The sequence below is a fragment of the Sinocyclocheilus rhinocerous genome, unplaced genomic scaffold (assembly GCF_001515625.1).
Source record: "Sinocyclocheilus rhinocerous isolate Xijiao unplaced genomic scaffold, SAMN03320098_v1.1 scaffold2059, whole genome shotgun sequence".
Classification (NCBI taxonomy): domain Eukaryota; kingdom Metazoa; phylum Chordata; class Actinopteri; order Cypriniformes; family Cyprinidae; genus Sinocyclocheilus; species Sinocyclocheilus rhinocerous.
This window is the reverse complement of record NW_015629307.1, coordinates 300,726-322,823: the sequence shown is the minus strand read 5'-3', so window position 1 is coordinate 322,823 and position 22,098 is coordinate 300,726. Positions and strand designations below refer to the sequence as shown.

Sequence of the window (22,098 nt, the reverse complement as noted above, 5' to 3'; positions counted from 1 at the left end):
AATCAAACAAAGCCCCATATGGCTAATACCCAAGAATATAACATGCAGTAAAAAAAAAAAGACGCAAATTCACTGTCTGCCTCAAAAGCCGCCCATCCAGCTGAATATGATTCTGTTTAATTGAGGGCCAAAGGGGACACCCCTACGTCCTAGATGCTACAGCCTAATTGGGAATTCCTTCTTAAGACTTCAAATCACATCCAGATGAGAAACTCACATGCACTTACACAAGTGACGAGGTTTTACCCGAATACCAGTCTTTGCAAAACATACAGCTTTTTTTGTTTATTTGAATAAACAAATGTTTCAATTTTAGTACAAAGGTAGTGACTAACCTCTTGAACATTTCTCACATTCTTCCTTCCCCCTTGACCTTTCCCTATGACCTTTGATTCCATATCTTACCATGACAGAAACACAGGAAACAAAGTCTGTTTAGGACTGTATACTTACATAACCAAAGCTGTGAGCCCCTCGAGGTACCCCTGCTACCAGTTCTGCATAGAGGACATAAGAAAAGCATACAGTAAACATACCTGAGATATTTACATATGCGTCAGCAGCTTTATATATTTTAGACTTGCAGAGTTTGAAGAAACAAATGATGTGCTTCAGTACTCAACAATAATAAAACATACACTTTTCTTGTTTTGAGAAGAGTGTGTATGAGTGAACATTTCCACACTCACAACCACTTATCTAGCGCATCTCAGGCTAAACAGTGAGGTGAGACGTGTGAGTGTTGTTAATCTCGTCTCTGTCAACACCGTGTCAGTCACTCATTTATTATAAATATTTAGAAGAGAGAGACAGAGAGGAGAAAGACACATAGTGGAGGAGACAGAGGCTGTCTGAGGCCTGATGGATGATCTTGGAGATAGTGTTGTGGTGGGAGGGTTTGCGGCTGTCTGTCGGATCTGTCCCACCCACTGAGATCGGAGAGGGACTGTTCAAAAGTCTGCCTCATTTCTAACTCGAAATCTCCCAGACTCCCAGGGACCCATCGCAGCCCCGCTTGTCCTCGACCCTTCCCCCGGCCACCTCAAATTTCCCGCCTTGCTTGACCACAAAGTGTGCCACAGCAAAAGGCCATGTATGAAACTCTGACAAAAAGAGATCAGCATGTCTCTCCTCTCTGGATTCACCACTAATCCAGACCAGATAGAACATATGTCTGAGAAAGACAGAGAGGGAATTCTGGGAAGAATGAACTGAAACCGCCGATAGTGTTGATTATTTGTGCATGCTGTCTGCATTGTTCTAACGTCTGATTCGCTAAAGGAATTGTGCAAATCAAGTAACAGACCACATATAACCCTCAAAAATGGAGCTGAACACAATTTTGTCACCATTTTCTGTTTTGCAGGTCAGTTTTGAGTGGTAAATTGTGGATGACACAGCAAACTACTGCAATCTGCCATACTTCATGATCATCATTTGATGAATTACTGCGGCCATGATCAATACACTCTATAAATTGTCATTTTAACAAATTAAGACCTGCTAATAAAAACCTGTTAATACATTTCCATATGTGACCCTGGACCACAAAACCAGTCATAAGTAGCACAGGTATACTTGTAACAATAGCCAATACATTGTATGGGTCAAAATTATCGATTTTTTTATGCCAAAAATCATTAGGATATTAAGTAAAAATCCTGTTACATGAAGATATTTTGTAAATTTCCTACTGTAAATATATCAAAACGTAATTTTTGTTTAGTAATATGCATTGCTAAGAACTTCATTTGGACAACTTTAAAGGCGATTTTCTCAATGTTTTGATTTTTTTGCACCCTCAGATTCCAGATTTTCAAATAGTTGCATCTCGGCCAAATATTGTCCTATAACAAACCATACATCAAATGGAGAAAGGTTATTTATTCAGCTTTCAGATGATGTATTAATCTCAATTTTAAAAAAATGGACCCTTATGACTGGTTTTGTGGTCCAGGGTCACATATACAGGAAAACATTGTGAATGTATTAACATCACATTATACAGGTGCATCTAAATAAATTAGAATGTCGTGGAAAAGTTCATTTATTTCAGCAATTCAACTCAAATTGTGAAACTCGTGTATTAAATAAATTCAATGCACACAGACTGAAAAATATATTAAAACTTAATTTTTGTTTAGTAATATGCATTGCTAAGAACTTCATTTGGACAACTTTAAAGGCGATTTTCTCAATGTTTTGATTTTTTTGCACCCTCAGATTCCAGATTTTCAAATAGTTGCATCTCGGCCAAATATTGTCCTATAACAAACCATACATCAAATGGAGAAAGGTTATTTATTCAGCTTTCAGATGATGTATTAATCTCAATTTTAAAAAAATGGACCCTTATGACTGGTTTTGTGGTCCAGGGTCACATATACAGGAAAACATTGTGAATGTATTAACATCACATTATACAGGTGCATCTAAATAAATTAGAATGTCGTGGAAAAGTTCATCTTCTCCTTAGCCCAGGTAAGACGCCTCTGACGTTGTCTGTGGTTCAGGAGTGGCTTAACAAGAGGAATATGACAACTGTAGCCAAATTCCTTGACATGTCTGTGTGTGGTGGCTCTTGATGCCTTGACCCCAGCCTCAGTTCATTCCTTGTGAAGTTCACTCAAATTCTTGAATCGATTTTGCTTTACAATCCTCATAAGGCTGCGGTTCTTTCGGTTGGTTGTGCATCTTTTTCTTCCACACTTTTTCCTTCCACTCAACTTTCTGTTAACATGCTTGGATACAGCACTCTGTGAACAGCCAGCTTCTTTGGCAATGAATGTTTGTGGCTTACACTCCTTGTAAAGGGTGTCAATGATTGTCTTTTGGACAACTGTCAGATCAGCATTCTTCCCCATGATTGTGTAGCCTAGTGAACTAAACTGAGAGACCATTTTGAAGGCTCAGGAAACCTTTGCAGGTGTTTTGAGTTGATTAGCTGATTGGCATGTCACCATATTCTAATTTGTTGAGATAGTGAATTGGTGGGTTTTTGATAAATGTGAGCCAAAATCATCACAATTAAAAGAACCAAAGACTTAAACTACTTCAGTCTGTGTGCATTGAATTTATTTAATACACGAGTTTCACAATTTGAGTTGAATTACTGAAATAAATGAACTTTTCCACGACATTCTAATTTATTGAGATGCACCTATATGTAATTTTACAGTAAAATGATGTTTGGAAGTAAAATTTGAACATAAAATCTTTGAATTACAGTACCATACAATTTACGATGAAAAACAGTAAATGGACAAAAGTCCCTGTGGGACAAATCACTTGATTATATTTCATCAAACAGTTTTGTTTCTTAATATTTGTACATTAGGGTGTTTTTTGTTCCATTTTCTGTCAAGTCAAATGTACTTTTATAGCACAATACACATCATTTTAAGGCAGCTTTACAGAAAATCATGATGTTAATGTTTATAATATTTTATATCTCCATGCCTTATAGTCACATTTACCAGATTAGAGCTGGGTGATAATAAGATATGTAGTTGATAATTATTGCATTATTTAGTTAATGTTTATTGCATTATTTTAGTGTCATATGCTTTACCACCATGGTGTTTTGTCTTTGTATCACCCAGTGCAAGTATGCAAGTACCATTTAAGCATGTTTCATGGACAGGCCACTTGCAATTAACTCTGATTCATTATGTGGTTTTCTATTGTGGCACCTGTATCAGTAGCAGTTTTGAAAGATAGGTATTTTAACATTATATCACCTAATGAAACATACAGTCACCAATATACCATCCCGCAATATTAGAACCACTGTCACAGTATTTTACAGTGAATTTCTGGCAACCACAGCTGCATTTTTTATTCACCTTAACTGGCTTTTTTTTTACAATGTAGAAAATGTAACCAATCATCTTTTTATAATTTAAAATGTGTACTTTTCAATTAGGTGCACTCTATTATATAGCATAATAATTCACACAAGATTATTTTATTCCAGATTTTAGTCTGTTCAAGATGGATTGTGGGTGGTTGGTAAATAGGTTGCAGGGTTTTGCAGAACGGTACTGTCAGATGGATAGTTAGGCTAATGATTGCTTATGAGTCAATGTGGGCGCACACATGTGTGTGTGTGTGTTAGAGAGGGATGACAGACTGCAGATGGGCTGTTTGTCACTGAGTGGCATGTCAGGGACAGAATCCTGGGAGTGCTCTGTAATTATGGTCTGAGGCTGAAGGGTCCGATCAAAGTTTAGTAAGCAACAAATCCACACAACCACCACACACAGAGACAGAGCTCTCTCTCATGCACTCACATTAATACACAAACTCTACAAAAGATGTAGAGGTTTGTTTATGTGTCTGAGAGAAAGGTCTGGTACTCAACCCGAACATTACGACATGTGACCAGCAAAGAAGATATTTTAAAGTATGTTCTGTCTACACATGGAGTCTTTCGTGTTCCACAGAAAAAAGTAAATCATACAGATTTAGAACAACATGATGGAGTAAATTAGAATTTTGGGGTGAACTATCCCTTTAATCTGTATCATTCACGTATATAAAAGGTTTAAACGTTCTCACCTTGTTCCGAATCACCTGTGAACTCTCCGACCGCTACAGAGTAACCTACCAGACACAGAAAGAGAACATAAGAAAACCAGAGCGACTACAGTGAGAGGAATGGTTGATGCTGCTTACCAAAGTGGGTTTAAAAACGATGTTTACTCATGTTGGTTTTATCTCATCATTTTATTATCGATTGCACTATTATCATGACAGTCCAGCTGTGATGATGATTACTTACAGTACAGGGAAAATGTTCATAGGATTTTCAAGTGTGTATTTAAAGAATATGTGTGTGTGTATGAGTGTTTTGAGGTCTGTAGTTCCAGATGGAAATGTTATCAGTAGGCACAAACTTAGCACCGAATTGAGCTATGAGACAGAGGGTCAAGGTTACCTCAACATCCACCAAAAAAAGCTCATGTGTGTTCATGTGTGCGTGTGTTTATTAAATTGACAGAGGGCTGGTCCTCTGACCCATAAACAGGGCCCCAAAGAAAATCGCTGGTGTCCCATAAAGCATCTTTACCTTTCAAAGGCAAACACACACAAACACGTCTCTTACCTAGGTAACTGTCATCATATGTGTCTGATGCAGCCACAGTCTGCTTCTCTCCCTGAACTTTGCGCAGAATAGTTTTCAGGGAATAGCCGTTCAATATTTCTGCGACACCTGCAGTGATCACTTGACCTAAACACACACAAATACACATTATTTTCCACAAGGCCTACTGATTTTGTGTCAGTGTGTGTTGATGTGCATCACAGACATTGTACAACTGTGGTGGCAGATGTTGTTACTTCTTTTTGGATGACAAAACAAACTGTAAAGTACAAAAATTCCAATAGAAATCATATGCACTAAAATAACAGGAATAAAAACAGCAATAAAGGTTTTTTTTTTGGTGAAAAAAAAACTTATAGGCTAAGGGCATGAGTTTATTCATGTGATTTTTTTTTCAATTAAAAATATCTTTTTTTATTTTAAAAGGAAAATATAGTTTTTCTCTTAGAACCATTAATGCCATTTTTTCATCTTTTTATATTTAAAAAATTGATAGTTACATAATTATATTCAGTTACAATAGTTCAATTATATATTTTTTGTAATATATTTCTAATTTCTAATATCTTTCTAATTCTAAAATGAATTATTGTGACCTTGAATTAATTGAAGAAAAAAAAATGCAGCATAGATATAATAAAGGATTGATAAGTTTCAAATTTTAAAATATTTTCCAGTGGAAATACCACTGCTATTGCAGAATGGTCCATTAATTGATGATTTGATCCAAGGATGTAAGCTTAATTCTGAACAGGCAGAAACATTCAAAGGGGACACAACTTCTCTTAAAACTGTTAAAACCTCCCTGTATTACTTCCACATCATTCAGATTTGTCATTCTGCAACTATCTACATTACATAATCACTGAGGAAAACAACACAGATGCAAGTTCTCAGATTAAGATGTGTGTGAGAGAGTAACGTCTTCCATTTTTGTTGTTCACGTTCAATAAACACATTACTCTCTTTTACTACCAGGCCTAAGCTGAACCCCAACCATTAATCTCTCTTAATGTGTGTGTTTAGCTGTGTCTGTGTGTACATGCGTCTCTATTAATTTGCATTTGTTTTGTAGACACACAAGACACAACATGTTGTACTTTTTCTCCTCACAGAAATCTGTTGTCTTTCCCCCAAAAAAATGATGAAAGGCAAAGGTTAAGATGGACCGAGCGTGGGAAAAGAGGAGAGGAGAGAAAGCGAGTGGCAGGTCATAACTCCTAATGCATCTGTATTTGTCCACAGCATGAAGTATATGAGCGAAATAGAGAGACCCTGTGTCTGACATTAAATTTTTGTGTCATCTCAAGTCATCTGTCTCTCCATTACAAACAAAAACCAATAACACATGTGAGACGTGACGTGGAACCCAGTATTATTAGTATTTAATAAGGGCCGTGACTCTGAGTTCAGGCTGTGGGGGGTCTGAAGATTGAACAAATCTGTTTTCATGTCTTAACATACGACTGCAATTACACAACAATCAACATCTAGCATTGTGATCCAAATCCAGACACATAAACAATTACATATACATCCGGCCGCAAAATATTTAGCTGTGCTTCATTTGGTCAGGGCCAAACATCCATTCCACGCATTTTTTAAAAGATTTTTAAGAGGAGCACTTCACTACAAGAAATACAGTTAGATGTATTCTTGAAGCTTTCTTACACCTTTTGGATTTGGCGCATGCATTTCTATCGCTTCTTCAGCCATTAATGATAAACACTAATTGTAAAAATCATTGATAAAATTACCAAAAAAAAATGTTAAAGACACTGCACTTCCAAAAGGCAGTTTATGGCTAATTAAATGTGTGACCCTGGACCACAAAACCAGTCATAAGTAACACGGGCATATTTGTAGCAATAGCAAAAAATATATTGTATGGGTCAAAATTATAGATTTTTCTTTAATGCCAAAAATCATTAGGACATTAAGTAAAGATCATGTTCCATGAAGATATTTAGTAAATTTCCTGCCGTAAATAGAACAAAACTTAAATTTAGATTCGTAATATGTATTGCTAAGAACTTCATTTGGACAACTTTAAAGGTGATTTTCTCAATACTTATAATATAATACCAAATATTGTCCTATCCTAACAAACCATACATTAATGGAAAGCGTATTTATTCAGCTTTCAGGTGATGTATGAATCTCAATTTTAAAAAATTGACCCTTATGATTAGTTTTGTGGTCCTGGGTCACATATATTAGAGTGGAACATTAATTTTTAAGAAATTAAAAAATTAAGTAAAAAGTTTATAAGAATTGAAGTCTTAAGAATTTAAGATTTTGCATTTTTTTTAATTCCCTGATTTTTCCAGGTTTCCATTACTTCGGGAATCTAAAGACACCACATAAAATCTGCGTGTTTTTCAATAGCTGATTTTAATACCAATATCAAGCTAGCACAAGTCACTAATGGGCAATATAATACAAAAATTATAATTTAGAAATATTATAATTGCAGTAATTATAACTCAATTATATTATTTAAAAATACAGAAATTAAATTTTATGCAAATTAAATAAGTATTTTGTGCAAAATTTGCTCAGAATTCAATATCATTATTTGTAAAAAGGTGCATTAATAAAGCTAAGTAGATCAACTCAACTCAAAGTGGACCTGCCAGTTTTGTTAATCCGCCAGATGAGTTCATGCTGGCAGTCTCTAAATGGCCAAACACTTGCTGATTTATTTATCTCTAACATAAACACCGCTAAACATATGCAGGTGTACAGATTTCTGTATTATCTTTAAATGCATTTCATTGCCAGTTGTGCAGAACGTATAATTCAGGCTAAAAGTGAAGAAGTGCAGGCATTCATTAACCTGCGTTCACTGGAGTTTAAAAGCGATGATTAAAGATTCTTTCTGGTCATTAAAGCCACTGACCAGAAAGAGCAGCTCATTGACCTCTCTCTGTCTTCTATTATCACGACTGCTATATTACAGCTATCACTGACCCATCTGTGATGAGTGAACTGCGGAAGAACACTTCACTGATTGGCTGAACAGACTCAGAAATGGTAGCGCTAACACACTGAGATAATCCCCGATTATTTTGGTAACAGGGCTCATGGGAGGTGACGTATCATCGTTCTGAGTGTCTGTTATTCTGCTCTGAAGGTGGAGGAAGGGTCAGCCTGGTCAGTTTGTTGGACGGAACTGAGATTCTTGGGGTCCTGTGAGACTGTGAGTCTGGGATATGAGAGACTTACGTCTGCCAATCTCACTCAGAGAGACTCTGTAAAAGGATGGAATGATGGAAAAGACAAAATAATGAGGAGAAGTGCGTTACCTTGCCAGTAGAAACTCCCTGGCCCTCCCACAACCAGAGTCCCTTCCTGAGAGATGGAGAAAAAAAACAAGTGAGGAAATAGGAGAGAAGGTAGAAATGAGGACACAGGCCTCAAAAATGTGTTTGTGTTTATTTCTGTGTGATCGCTTGTACATTTTGAGCAGGATTATGGAGAAAGACTTACAAGCAACTGCATAAGTAGAAATAAAAGAAATAATAAGGAATAAGCCCTCATTCCTGCCTGAATGAAGGTTCGAAGTGATACATAAAAGCATTTCCATTTAAAACTGGAAATGACTGCTGTGAGATTTTGAACAAAAAGCAGGACATGTCACACAGGAGAGTGTGTAATCATAAAGATGAAATACACAGACAGGGTTGAGGAGGGAGATCTGTTACCTTAGTAAAATCAACGCTGAAGCCCGCCTGGCAGAAGCCCTGGCCCTCGGGGTCCGGGTTATCTACAAAGATCAGAGCAACTTCATTTACACAAGCCTTTAGGAAATGAATGAATACAGAAAGTTTCAGCACTTCGAAGACAAATCCGTAAAATATTCAAGTAAATGGATAATATGATGCAATGAAATGTAAAGTTCACAAGTTCAGACTTTATAATATTGTTAAATGAATTTAAATGTAAATATGAGGGTCCACATTCCTCTTTGAACTACCTAATTACTGAATATATTGGAATGGTCATACATCAGACAGACTATGTATTAAAACAGCAAAATATTATAATAGTAAAATAAACGTACAGTATATTAACAATATATTAAATTCTTAAATACTTAGTAAATATGGAATACTTCATTTATTGAGTTCTAACAGTAATATAATTATTCTTACATTGAAGCTGAAAAAATTAATAATCAACAAATATCCAATATACCCCCTATAATATGCCCTACTTGTATAGTATAGATAGTATATATTCAGTAATTAAGTATAACATAATTCATATTCATGAGCAAAGCCATTGCCATTTCGTGACAAAAATGCTAAATGCAAATCCTCCCAACTGTCTGCAGTTCTTTATAAAGCAATATGGTTTTGTTATATGGTGCTAACCCTATGCTTAATCCCAACCCGAACCATAACCAACTCCTTAGTCATAAGAAGATGATTGACTGATAAGAATGATGTTTAAGCGCCACGTCCAGGCCAAAATCTAACCTTAAAATCTGATTGGGGTATAGGAATGTGGTTCCAGCATCAACAAGGATGTACAGTAAGTTATGTCCTGTGTGTGTTGCTATAATACCGTAGGTGGGGAGGGTTAATGAGGCGAAACATCACTTCCAAATCCCAACCCCTGTTCTCTAAAAATACAAAAAAACACTCTCTCTCTTATTCCATCCCCGTTTCTCTTTTTTCACTCCTCGGCCAGACTTCACTTAGTATTTCATTTCTCACATTTCCTCAATACTACTGTCTTTGCAAATGTGTGTATACATGCATGCATGAGAGTGTCCATAGCAGACAAAAACAAGCTGGATTTTATCAACACCAAGCATCTCTGCACTGAGTCTTGGCAGGGACTCCTAGCTGACCTACCAGGGAGACGGCTGGCACTTGAAATTGTTTGACAAAGAATGAGGAAAGCAATTCACAGTCATTATGGCCTCATGTGTCATATAATAATTTTCCCTAAGAGCACATTAGGCACACTTATCATTATTAATATACCACTTTACTCTATATTAACTGTTAATACACACATGTGTATGTGCATGCTGTGAAAGTTTAAGAGAATATGTGTATCTGATATGACGACAAGAAATTAGAGTATTTTTATCAACTACTATTACTGTGAATGAGACTTTAAAGTACAGGAAATAAGCAGGAAATTACATTAAAATAAACATGTTAGTTTCCCCTTTGATCTTTGGCAACTGGCACAACTGGGCAGCCCGAGAAGCAGCGGACACATCTGTTATTCTGTGTGAAAAGCAGAGCTGGCACGACTAGTCATTTTTACTAGTTGGCTAGTCATCCCAAAAATAAATAAAAAAAATAGGCTAGTTATATGTAACCGTATGTACAGTAAATCAGTAAAAACACTCCAAGAAGTGACAATATTCTTGGTGCTGTTTTTGGATCATCCAGCACTGCGTTGACTAAGAGTCTGTGAGTGTGTCTGTGCGGCTGAGGATGATGCAGGTGAGAAATGAAAGCATGCATACTTCATTACACAGATTTATGCTGTTTGCATTGCAACAAACAGTGCCAAAACCTGTCATGTTCCACTGGCTTATAGGTTCTGTCAGCCTTTGGGCAGAACTTGATTCATTTCGGGGCGGTATGCAAGAATTTTGGCTTGTAGGTGCACACTAAATGAACACAGACCATCTTAGGTACACTTCTAACTTACATTACGAACATAAGGAGCTCTGAGTTCAGGCTATTTTAACTCTATTTTTCTGAGAATTTTTTTTTAGAGTACTTTCAAATATAATTGGCCATTACAGTTTTCTATACAAAACTGTCATGCAACTATACTACCGTTCAAACGTTTGGAATTAGAAAGATTTTTTTAATGTCTTTGAAAGATTCTTCTTTTGCTCACCAAGGCTGGATTTATTTGACCAAAAATACAGTTAAAAACAGTAATATTGCAAAATATTACTACAATTTATCAAAACGGTTTTCTATTTGAATGTATTTAAAATGTAATTTATTCCTCTGATGACAAAGCTGAATTGTCAGCAGCCATTAATCCAGTCTTCAGTGTCACATGATCCTTCAGAAATCATTCTAATATGCTGATTTGCTGCTCAAGAAACATTTCTTATTATCAATGTTGAAAACAGTGAAACAGTGTTGCTTAATAGTTTTGTGGAAATCAAAAAATTTTTTTCAGGATTCTTTGATGAATTATAAAGTTCAAAAGAATATTTATTTAAAACAGATTTTTTTGCAACAATATAAAAGTCTTTACTATTACTTTTGATCAACTGAATGCATCTTTGATAAAAGTATTCTGAATTTTAGAAAAAAAAAAAAAAAAAAAAAAAAAAAAATATATATATATATATATATATACACACACACATTGTATATGTATATAAGGCATTCTCTATGTTATGGGGACCAAGTGTCCCCACAAGCATACAGTAGTAAAAGCAGTACATTTTGACATTTTTTTGGTCCCAATGAGGAAAACAGCTCATAAATCATACAGAATGAAGTTTGAAAATCTAAAATAGCAGAAAGTTTTATGTGAGGGGTAGGGTTAGGGTAAGGGGATAGAAAATACAGTGTGTCCAGTATAAAAAAAAAAAACACTACGTCTATGGAATGGCCCCATAAAACGTGGGGAAACCTGTGTGTGTGTGTGTGTGTGTGTGTGTGTGTGTGTGTGAAATACTCACTGGTTCGACAGGGAGAATACTCAGCATAGGCACTGAAGTTCTGCACAGCCACATAACAAGTTCCCACTGGATCCATCTCACTGCTGACCTTCACTGTCCTCCAGTGATAGAGGGGCGCACAAGCCTACAGAACCACACAAACACCATGTTACTGTAAATAACAGCACTGATAGACATAGATCATAAAGAGACTACTTAGGACAGCTGGAGATGAAAAAAACACCCAGTCTTCTGTCATTTTCTGAATAAAAGCATTTGAGCAAAGAGCAAAATGTTTCCGTATCTGATTGTTTGGAGAACAACAGTCACATTTTGGGAACCATGCCTTCCCTCATGTAATAACTCTGGGCTTTTTCTTTCAAACATCAGCAGTTCTCCACCTCGCATGGTCAACCTCAAATCAACATTTTCCAAAACCCCCTCAGTAACAGGACAGAGCCACATTTCCTATCAAAACATTTCTCCAAAACAACACTCCCGTGCATTCATGAATGAACTCTGATTCTGGCTCCCATGCATTCATGAATGAAACTCTAATGCTATTAAACAGCATTAAACCCATTGATGGGCAGCTACTTACTGATAAAGAGTAGAGTTTCCAACCGCATCCATGAATGCACGGAAGCATGCGTCCAGCATGAGGATGACTGCAAATGGTCTTTAACTGGATTATGTTTCTGAGCATCACTTACCACCACTTTGCCTTTGTGGGTCCTGACTGTGGCTCCAAACCACTGATGGGATTTAAATTCTAAAGGCTCCCGTGTCCCGTTCACTTTAATCATTCGGTTATCTGGACAAGAGAGGAGACGAATGAAAGTTACAGAAAAACAGAGTGGTACTTCATTATATAATAAACAGAAAACATCAGGCAGCTAAGAAATGTAACACATTGTGAACACTTGTGCCAGTATACTTAATTTGGAACAACATGAGCCATGAAACAGCAAATTAGGTTTCAAATTAGTCCGAGTGTGTTTGTTTATAAAAAAGCACATCTATAGGGGGTCGTTTTACTCACAGAGTGTGTGTACACAGCTACATGATTCTGCGGATCTGTGTCTACAGGGGTTCTGTGTGATCCAGGAAAGATCTAGCTACAGCTGGGCCTGTTTAGAGCTCCATAAGGTACAGTCTACACCTCATAAAAACACATCAACTCTAATCCTTCTCTGCTTTCTTCTCTCCATCTCTCAGGCTTTTACTATGGGCCTTTTTCTTGATATGTAAGTCTTATACTTTGGCTTGCATAATAAGATTTCACAGTATTTTGAAGTAATTTTCTTTTTATATATAACTTCTTAAAGACTCACCACTAAGGCAAGCATCACCATTAATGCTGTGAAGATAAGTAACCAATTTCAAACTCTAATGGTCACATTTACTGTTATTCAGCGACTTTTCTTAGTTAAAATTGTGTAATTTCAATAGGAGTCTGTGCATTCAACAATTTGGTCACAAAATTTACTGGGTTGACCAAAAGAAAGTTGCATGGCTACACTATTGACAATGGATAACTGACTTTTTGCCAGCAAAATTTTGCTGAAACTCCACTAATGTGACCACTCCTTAAATACGAACATTTGGGACAAAGGACATAGCCTGTTCCTCGCTGTCTGTGCTATGGATATGTGTATACCTTAAACTATGCAGCTTGTTGAAAAGAGTCTGCTACTCCTTTGCTAAAGCATTTGATTTATGATATTCACCTGGCGATAAAATTCTGTAGACTTGCTATGAAAGAGGGACCTGAGACTCCACTAATCACACCCTAGCAACCACAAATCAACACTTTAGGATCATAGTGGGGACTTTTGCAGTTATGCACAGGAACACACAAAAAAATTTGTATCCAAAAGTGCCTCATGCCAAAACGTTTTTTTTTTATTATATGAAAGTTTACCTACAATTTGAGTGTGTTTATATTATGTTTTGCAAGCCTATAAGTGCAATATTACCATTGCATTGTAGGAAGTTGCTGTTGCTGAGTGAGATCAGCAGAATGGATGAACACTAAATAACATTAAACAGGCACAAACATGCACAAACATACTCATGCAGTACTATTTTCAACTTATAAACATAATGAGACTTTTCAAACAGAAAAGCATGAAACAAGCAAAAATTCTGGATATTCTGCTTAAATGAACACAAGTTCTGGTGTCACAGACTGCGCTAAAATGCAAGGCCAGACTCACAATATAAAAACACAGCAGGGCATCATTTGGTGCTTTAAAACATCTGTTTCATTTTTGGGTTCAAAACACATGCTTGTCATTTTTCTTTTCATTTTTTTTTGCATTGATATAACTTTGTTGTAAATGATTCCTCCTGTTATGAATGAAAGCTCCTATAATAGTAACAACTGAGATCTTTGTAAATGAAAGTGACCTGTGCTGCTAATCAGACAGTCTTGACTTACACATTCAATCATCTCTGATAATATATATTATATAAATATAAAATTACATATTTACCTCAAATCTGTGGAATGTATCTGCTGTAAGGCCTCTATAATATCTGGACATGTAACAATGAAACTGTTTGTGAGAGAATTGTGTGAAAATTTGCAAGGCAAGGTCCATTGGTACGTGGTCCTATCTGGTGTATCTAATGAATTTACTCTTCTCAGTCAGGACTGCATTAGTCACACACACACAGGCTGTCATCAGAAATGTCAGTCGCACACTCACGTGCCATTCCCCCCATGGAGAGCTCTGAGGGCCACAGTGGGAAGAGCGCACAGGATCAAAGGTCAAGTGTGTTAAAAACAACGTGACTAATGAATCTGGAAATGTGTGTGTTCGGCGTGGACGTTCTTGCTGAGTAGATGCTCAGACACTAACAAAGATTAGACAGCGCTTCTGTCCTCCCTCATCAGGGTTTGGTCTCTTTCCTTATACCCCTTGTGTTCACAGCTCTTTTAACTCTCTCTCTCACATATCTCTCTCTGCCTATCTCACCTCATCACCATTAGGCTCCTTTTAAAACCAACCGTCTTGAACCAGAGCACCACTGCTTTCATCTCCAAAAGACAATCCGTTTCAATGTCAATTCCTCACGCACACTTCAGTACTTCGTCTACAAATGGTGATTCTCACTGGCTCACCTACAAATGGCTGAATATGATGATGCAAAAAGGAATTTCTTCCTCAAAAAAATAAAAAAACAAGCTTAAAGCAAAAATGAAATAATTGTTAAATAAATAAATAATAATGACTATTAATAATAAACAATGACTTATTTATAAAATCGCATTAGTTGCTCCAAAGCCAAGCAAACCAATTATTACAATCATTTTTTTATATTATGGACTGATTAAATGCAGATCATAAAAAAATAATTAATTCGAGAATCGGATCACACTGTTCGCCTAATTGTTTTCGATTCACTAAAAAGAACCGGCTCATTCGAGTCGCTTGTTTGAGAATCGTACTATATTGTTCGCCCTTTAAGTATAAAGAATCGGCTCGAACGAGTCATTCGTTCGAGAATCAGACCGCACTGGCCGCATGGTTCTCTATTTAGAAGGTCATGTAATAGCCTTTTCTGATAAGAGCCTACTTTAGAAACAGGAACAGCACATAAATACTGCGATCAAAGCTCCCTCTAGAGAATGCTATGAATAACACCACGAGACGAGACTGACGAAACATAAGTGCTCAAATTCCGCTGCATCCAAGTCTGTCTCCAGTCCACGCCGCGGTTCGGAGTCCAAAACCGACCACTGCATTTACCGGCAAGCCACGGCTCCTCAAAATAGTCCAGTAATATCATAAACACTCCTGCAATCTCCGTTCCAGATGACAAAATCGATTTAAATGTGATGTTTTGTGACTCTCAAAAGCAACTTTTCCGTTTTCTGGCACTTCAAGTTTGATTCCACAATACCTACAGACATCATCAACACCCTTTCCCTTACTAAATGAATTAGACGACAAAGACAGCAGAAAATGTGAACAAATAAATTTAAATGTAAAGATAAAATGTTGTGTTGACCTAAATAATAGACGCGCGTAATGGACGTCTAAATTACGGCAGATTACTCACCGAGGTAAAGTTACGCGCCTTTCCCTGATAATTACTCCGCTCCTGAAATTTTAAACCAAACCATATGCGGTGAAATTAACTCTTTCTTGGATGTGGTTTTTGATCTTTTTATTGGAGGAACAGGAATTTATGAAACCTACTCTAAAGATGTTGCTTGTGACGTCTGTGTTAGTAAATAAGATAAAGAAACAACATAGCATGTGTTCCTAAATTATTTGCGCATTATTTTAAATGTAAGAGTTTAAATTCAATACAGTAATTTAAAGAAATGCATAAAAAGGCACTTAAGAAGACATCGTTATACCTGAAAGGGGCTAATTGTTTCAGTAGAAACTGTTCTGAACTTTCTGAATTAGTTGACAGGTTCTAAATCATGAGGGTACCTACTTGCTTTATCAAAGGGGATCTGGCGGCATGAGTCTGGGTCTGGTGCCGGCCAGGGGCAGTAGTACACCGCTCCTCCCTCCACAATCCCTGGCTGAGAGGTGTTCGCTTTAGGAGCCCCAACTAGCACCGACATCCTGGAGAGAGAAAGGCATAAATCTACACAACTGCATTCTACTGGATCAAAGTAATACACTTTTAAGTGACAAGATGGACCCCCAGCAAATTAATTCAAATGTGAGTTAGCCTATTCTATTCACTCTTTCCAATTACATATCAACCTCAGGCGTCTGAGTTCACTGGTCCATATTGGTGGTGCTGAAAAGCTTTTTGAATAAGAAGCTGCGTCAAAAGTCTCGAACATTTTAGGCATATCCAAACTGAGTTTGCTTCGGAGAAAGAAAGAGGTTATTACGAAATATAGCTTACTGGAAGATGCCTCTCTTTGAGAGCTTGTCAATTTCATAAAAACAACCAAATTAACAACAAAAAAGTTCTATTAATCGCACTTACACGTTTCTATCCGGTGCTGGCTGGTAAAAGTCCAGTGAGTATCCAAAATAACTTCCCTCTGGTCCATTGTAAACCGTTGGCTTTTCCAAATCCAGGTTGAAAGCAGCAGCTTCGCGTAAAATTGAAAATATGAGCAAAAACCCACGAAAACACACGCGGAAAAAACAAGGGTGCATGGCGTCAGTCCGGTGTCTCCCAAGTGTAATCCAAATGTTCTGATTAAAGATGTGCAGACAGAATGTATGGTATGTCCTTGTTCGGCTGTCATAAATTGAGTGCGCGCTCCATGCGTCTGCTGCTGCCTTTTTGCAAGCTGCGCGCCTTTCTCTGCGTACTAAACATTATAATGAGCTGCGCACGAGACAGGACTCCTGCGCCACATCACACAGCATCCGGCCAACTCCTTTTATGGAAAAACAAACAATATGCACACCAAACTCGACAATTAAGAAATGAAAAGACCTTTATTATTATATCGCTACTACTGTATTCCAATTCCAGAGAAGTTGGGACGTTTTGTAAAAAGCAAAAAAAAAAATATATATAAAAAAATATATATATAGATTCTGTGATTTGTTCATCCTCTTTAACTTTTATTTAATTGACAAAAGTACAAAGAAAAGATTTCCAAAGTTTTCACTGACCAACGTAAATGTATTTTTTAAATATGAACAAATTTTGTTTTTGACAGCTGCAACACGTTCCAAAAAAGTTGGGACAGAGGCATGTTTAACACTGTCACATCAACCTTCCTTTTAATTACAATGTTTCATCGTTTGGGAATTGAGGATACTAATTGTTAAAAGTTCTAAAAGCAAAATTTTTGTCCAGTCTCGCTTGATACAAGACTTCGGAAGCTCAGCAGTCTGTGATCTTTGTTGTCTGATTCTCCTTTTCATGACTGGTCATACATTTTCAATTAGAGACAGATCTGGACTGCAGGTAAAGGCCAGTCTAGCACAGTCACTCTGTCTCTATGAAACCACGCTGTTGTATAGCACATGCAGAATGAGAGCTGACATTGTCTTGATCTAATAACCATGGACTTCCCATGAAAGACATCATCTTGATGGCAGTATATATCTCTGTACAATCCCAATATATGCCTCCGTGTCAATAGTACCTTTGCACATATTCCAGTCACCCATGCTGTTTGCTGTGCTGCACTCCCATACCATGACAGACATTTGCTTTTGTTTCTGTCGCTAATGAAAGTCTGGATGGTCCCTTTGGTCTTTGGGACCCGGAAACAAGTTGAAAAGTGGACTCATCTGAGTACAGCACACATTTTCACTATCTGAGATGAGCTGTGGCCCAGAGAACCCGGCAGTATAGAAGCATAGAATTGATGTATAGCTTTCTCCTAGAGACACAGATATTTAAGTTGCATTTCTTGATGCAGCAGCAGACTGTGGTAAATGACAGAGGATTTTCTGAAGTACTCCTGAGCCCATGTGGCTATATTTAACACTGCAGCATGACGGTTTCTTATGCAATGCCATCTGAGGGCTCAAAGGTCAAGCAGAAACTGAGGTTTCTCTGGATTCCCTGAATCTTTTCACAATATTATGTATGGTACTTTGTGAAAGACCTCAATTCTTTGCAATTTTGCACTGCAAAATGGGATTTCTGATTTGTTTGATACTTCTCTCGTGAAATTTGGCACAAAGTGATTAGCCATGATCCATCTTTGCTTACAAAGACTGAGATGCTCCTTTTATACCCAAACATGATCCATTACCAATTCACCTGCTTACTGTGAACTGTTTCAAAACAGTATAACTGGGACATTCTACAACTTTTTTGGAATGTGTTGCAGCCGTCAAAAACAAAATTTGTTAATATTTACAAAATACATTTACGTTGGTCAGTGAAAACTTTGGACATCTTTTCTTTGTACTTTTGTCAATTAAATAAAAGTTAAAGAGAATTAACAAATCACAGATTCTTGATGTTATTGCATTTTACAAAACGTCCCAACTTCTCTGGAATTGGAGTTGTAGTTATTATTAACTTTAAATATTATTTTTTTTAAAAATCAGATTATTTTTATAAATGTTAATTTATACAAAATTAAATGATCAAATTATATAAAATACATAATATATAAAATATATACATTTATATGATTTGATATAGCCTAATAGCCTATCGAAATATTGTTATATTCAGTTTAAATAAATGAATAAATAAAAACTTTGATTTTATAATTAGATAATAGGTCTATATCAAAGTTACATGAATTAATATTAAGACCGCCATATTGCTCAGATCAAGTTGTTTCAATCTGTCAGCCTTAAAGCCGATGCTTTTAATTACGCAATTTTAACACCGGCTGCAAATAATGAACAGTAATTATCCTCGTGAGACGTCCAAAGTTAAACTTTGGTATGAAGCGCGCGCGATAAGTATAACGTTTGGAAAATAAACGGTGCGGATGTTTTGAAGAGAACCTACAATCGCACGTCCTGCTTGACCTGTTTCACTGGAGCAAACCTAAATTTAGGCTCTGTGTTCACATCTGAGCTCAAGACGCAGGCTGTGTGTGCGCTCCATCTGGCTGTCAGAGTTTTGATCTTGTCTAAATGAAATCATTCCCTTCACCGCCTACAGTCCGGGTTCCAACTGTAAACAATCTCACACTTTTTAGAAAACTACTCAAAAACACATTTTAAAATACAAAGATGTGGATGTCATGTGGATATTATATAATGAAATATTGACCTTATGTTATACACACCAGCTTTTGCATACAAAATAAATAAATACATAAAAGTAATAAATAATAAAATAAAAAGAGAATCAAGTGCTCCATTTGAGACACAGCCATAGCGAATAGGGACTGCCCATCTAACAGGAACGTTTTCAGAATGTTCTGGCAAGGTTCTCTCTTCTAGTAACATTATAGAATCTTCGTCCAAGTTATCTGGTCTTTAGTATTGTTTTCAAAAAGTTAGCACAAAAACATTATTTATACATGTACTGGAGACTTTCAGAAGTCAGGCCTTGAATCAATCCCGTCTCATCGGAGGTGATGTGTCTGAAAATATACAGTTTACGTTTCACAAACTAATATTAATAATAGCACATGAATACATAAAAAGGAATAGTTCACTGAAAAATTTAAATTCTGTCATGAATTACTCACCCTCATGTCGTTCCAAACCCGTATAACCTTTGTTCATCTTCGGAACACATATTAAGATATTTTTTTTGATGAAATCCAAAAGCTTTCTGACCCTGCATAGACAGCAATGTAACTGAAATGTTCCCAGACCCAGAAAGGTAGTAAGCACATCGGTAAAATCGTACATGTGACATCAGTGGTTCAACCGTAATTTTACGAAGCTACAAGAATACTTTTTGTGTGCAATGAAAACAAAAACAACGACTTTATTCAACAATTCCTCTCCCTCGCGTGCCATCTGCCGCCACTATCGAGGGTACCTCTGCATGTAAACAACGCATGTGTGTGGTGCTGCTGACGTAGAACACGCATGCGCTGCGCCTTGTTTACGAGCAGAGGAATGTACACGCATGTGTCGCGGCAGACATAACATACTTAGTAATCAAACATCATTGCGAAACATATGGAACGATATTCCGGACAATTTTCAAATAGAATAGCAAATTGTATTTTCAATTGCGTTTTCCATATGTGGACGCATAAATTGTGACATAATCCAAATGCAATTGCAAATCCTATTAATATTGCTATTTAAATATGACTGGCTCGTAACTCCTAAGACATGGGAAATACAGTTGCAAATGGACTTTGCTTTTTCATTTGAAATTTGGCAGTCACTGTGCGTTCGCGAAAGCGAAAATGCAAACGGTAATGCAGGATTTGCAATTGCATTTGGATTATGTCACAATTTATGCGTCCACATATGGAAAACGCAATTGAAAATACAATTTGCAAGTCCTTTTGAAAATTGTCCGGAATATCGTTCCATAGAAACATCTAACTTGCTCTATTAAACGCTGATGATTCAGGGTGAATAAAAGAAGCATGATCTTCTGAAAACAAAAACAAAAGTATAGCTCAAGTTAAAACGAATTCCGCAGCTTCTCTGTTCACCATAAAGTACTCCACAGTAGAGCTAGCAAAACATTTCCTTACATAGCTTACTGCTGTTGAGATATAACGTATGTTTTTGGCCCACTCTCAAAGAGAAGCAGGTGAAATATATAAAAGCCTTCACAGCAGCGCACATGCATCAGCCAGGTCTGAAGTGTTGCTCTGCTGTCCATTTTTGTGTCCTGGTGAAGACTGTTGGCGACAATCTTAGATATAGTGTTGTCTTTGCAACCTAGCACTAAAAGCATGATGATTCGATTCCATAGACGATAATGGGTTCAGTACTGGATCTCCAGTGATTGTTGTCATCGCTCTGTCTGGTTTAATAAAACACACATTCACAGTCGTGAACGGATACCCGCTTCTCTTCTCAGAAATGACATATTTGGCTCAGCTGCCTCTGAAGACTTTTTGTAAACAATGAGAAGAGTTCATATCTAACAGACACACAAAATAATAGATTAGGCATGGTCCATGTATTGTACTTTCATTCCAGGAGGAATGAGAGAGCTGGAGAACATTCTCTGAATTCCCCTCTAAGGCTCTGGGAGGCAAAGAGCCAGACAGACTTTTGTCACACTGGCCAGAAACACTAGGATTTTAAAGCAAGCCTCACAAGCTAAATCATGCAAAATATATGCAAAGATGGACACATCATCCAGTGTCCTGTTAAATGCAAAGCAAATTCTGTTGCGGTATCAAAGCATCATTAACTTTGCACTTGCTTATAAAGAATGGATATTCATTAAATATAAGCTGGATTTTAATGACAGAAACTGCAAGTACTAAGTAAGGCAAGTACTGTCACAGTCTTCAGCGGGTGTGCCCAGGAGGGCCACCAGATGACTGTTCTGTGAGCACATGGCTTGTGTTGTGTTTGTCTGTTGCCATGTGCTCTCTCCTGTCTATTGTCTTGCCCCTCCCATCTTGTTACCTCGTTATAGTTTAAGTTGCTCCACCTGTGTCTCCCTCGTTAGCCTCCTCGTTTGGTTCCTATTTATTCTCCTGGTGTCTGTCATCCTGTGCTGATCCGTCATTTCTCATTGTGTGTGTTTCGTGTCTGCATGTGTGCAGCTTTAGGCCTGCCTGTCTGTTTTTCCCCTTCGGGGTGGTTTGAGTTTGTTTGTTTCATTTTTATTATCAAAATAAATAACCATTTCTCCTGCAATTGAGTCCTCGCTTCATCTCCCCGCACGCACCGTGACAAGTACTGCATGGGCTCTCAGAAACTATTGACCGATTCCAAATCTTACATTGTAATTTTGTTCTCTGTGGTATTAT

The 22,098-nt window shown here is 37.0% G+C and overlaps 1 protein-coding gene across 1 annotated transcript in view; it reads right to left on the bottom strand.

The window, feature by feature from the left end:
* itga8 (integrin, alpha 8) overlaps nt 1-16,992 on the bottom strand; it is a 72,394-nt gene extending 55,402 nt beyond the window's left edge. Inside the window, exons 1-9 of the mRNA XM_016550745.1 lie at nt 16,737-16,992; nt 16,227-16,360; nt 12,482-12,582; nt 11,790-11,913; nt 8,815-8,876; nt 8,416-8,461; nt 5,108-5,233; nt 4,561-4,605; nt 454-497 (exon numbers count right to left, since the gene is read on the bottom strand). Coding sequence (XP_016406231.1) covers nt 454-497; nt 4,561-4,605; nt 5,108-5,233; nt 8,416-8,461; nt 8,815-8,876; nt 11,790-11,913; nt 12,482-12,582; nt 16,227-16,360; nt 16,737-16,912 — 858 coding nt within the window. The 5' untranslated portion in view covers nt 16,913-16,992. The remainder of the gene's footprint in view (nt 1-453; nt 498-4,560; nt 4,606-5,107; nt 5,234-8,415; nt 8,462-8,814; nt 8,877-11,789; nt 11,914-12,481; nt 12,583-16,226; nt 16,361-16,736) is intronic.
* Nucleotides 16,993-22,098: the final 5,106 nt, after the last annotated feature.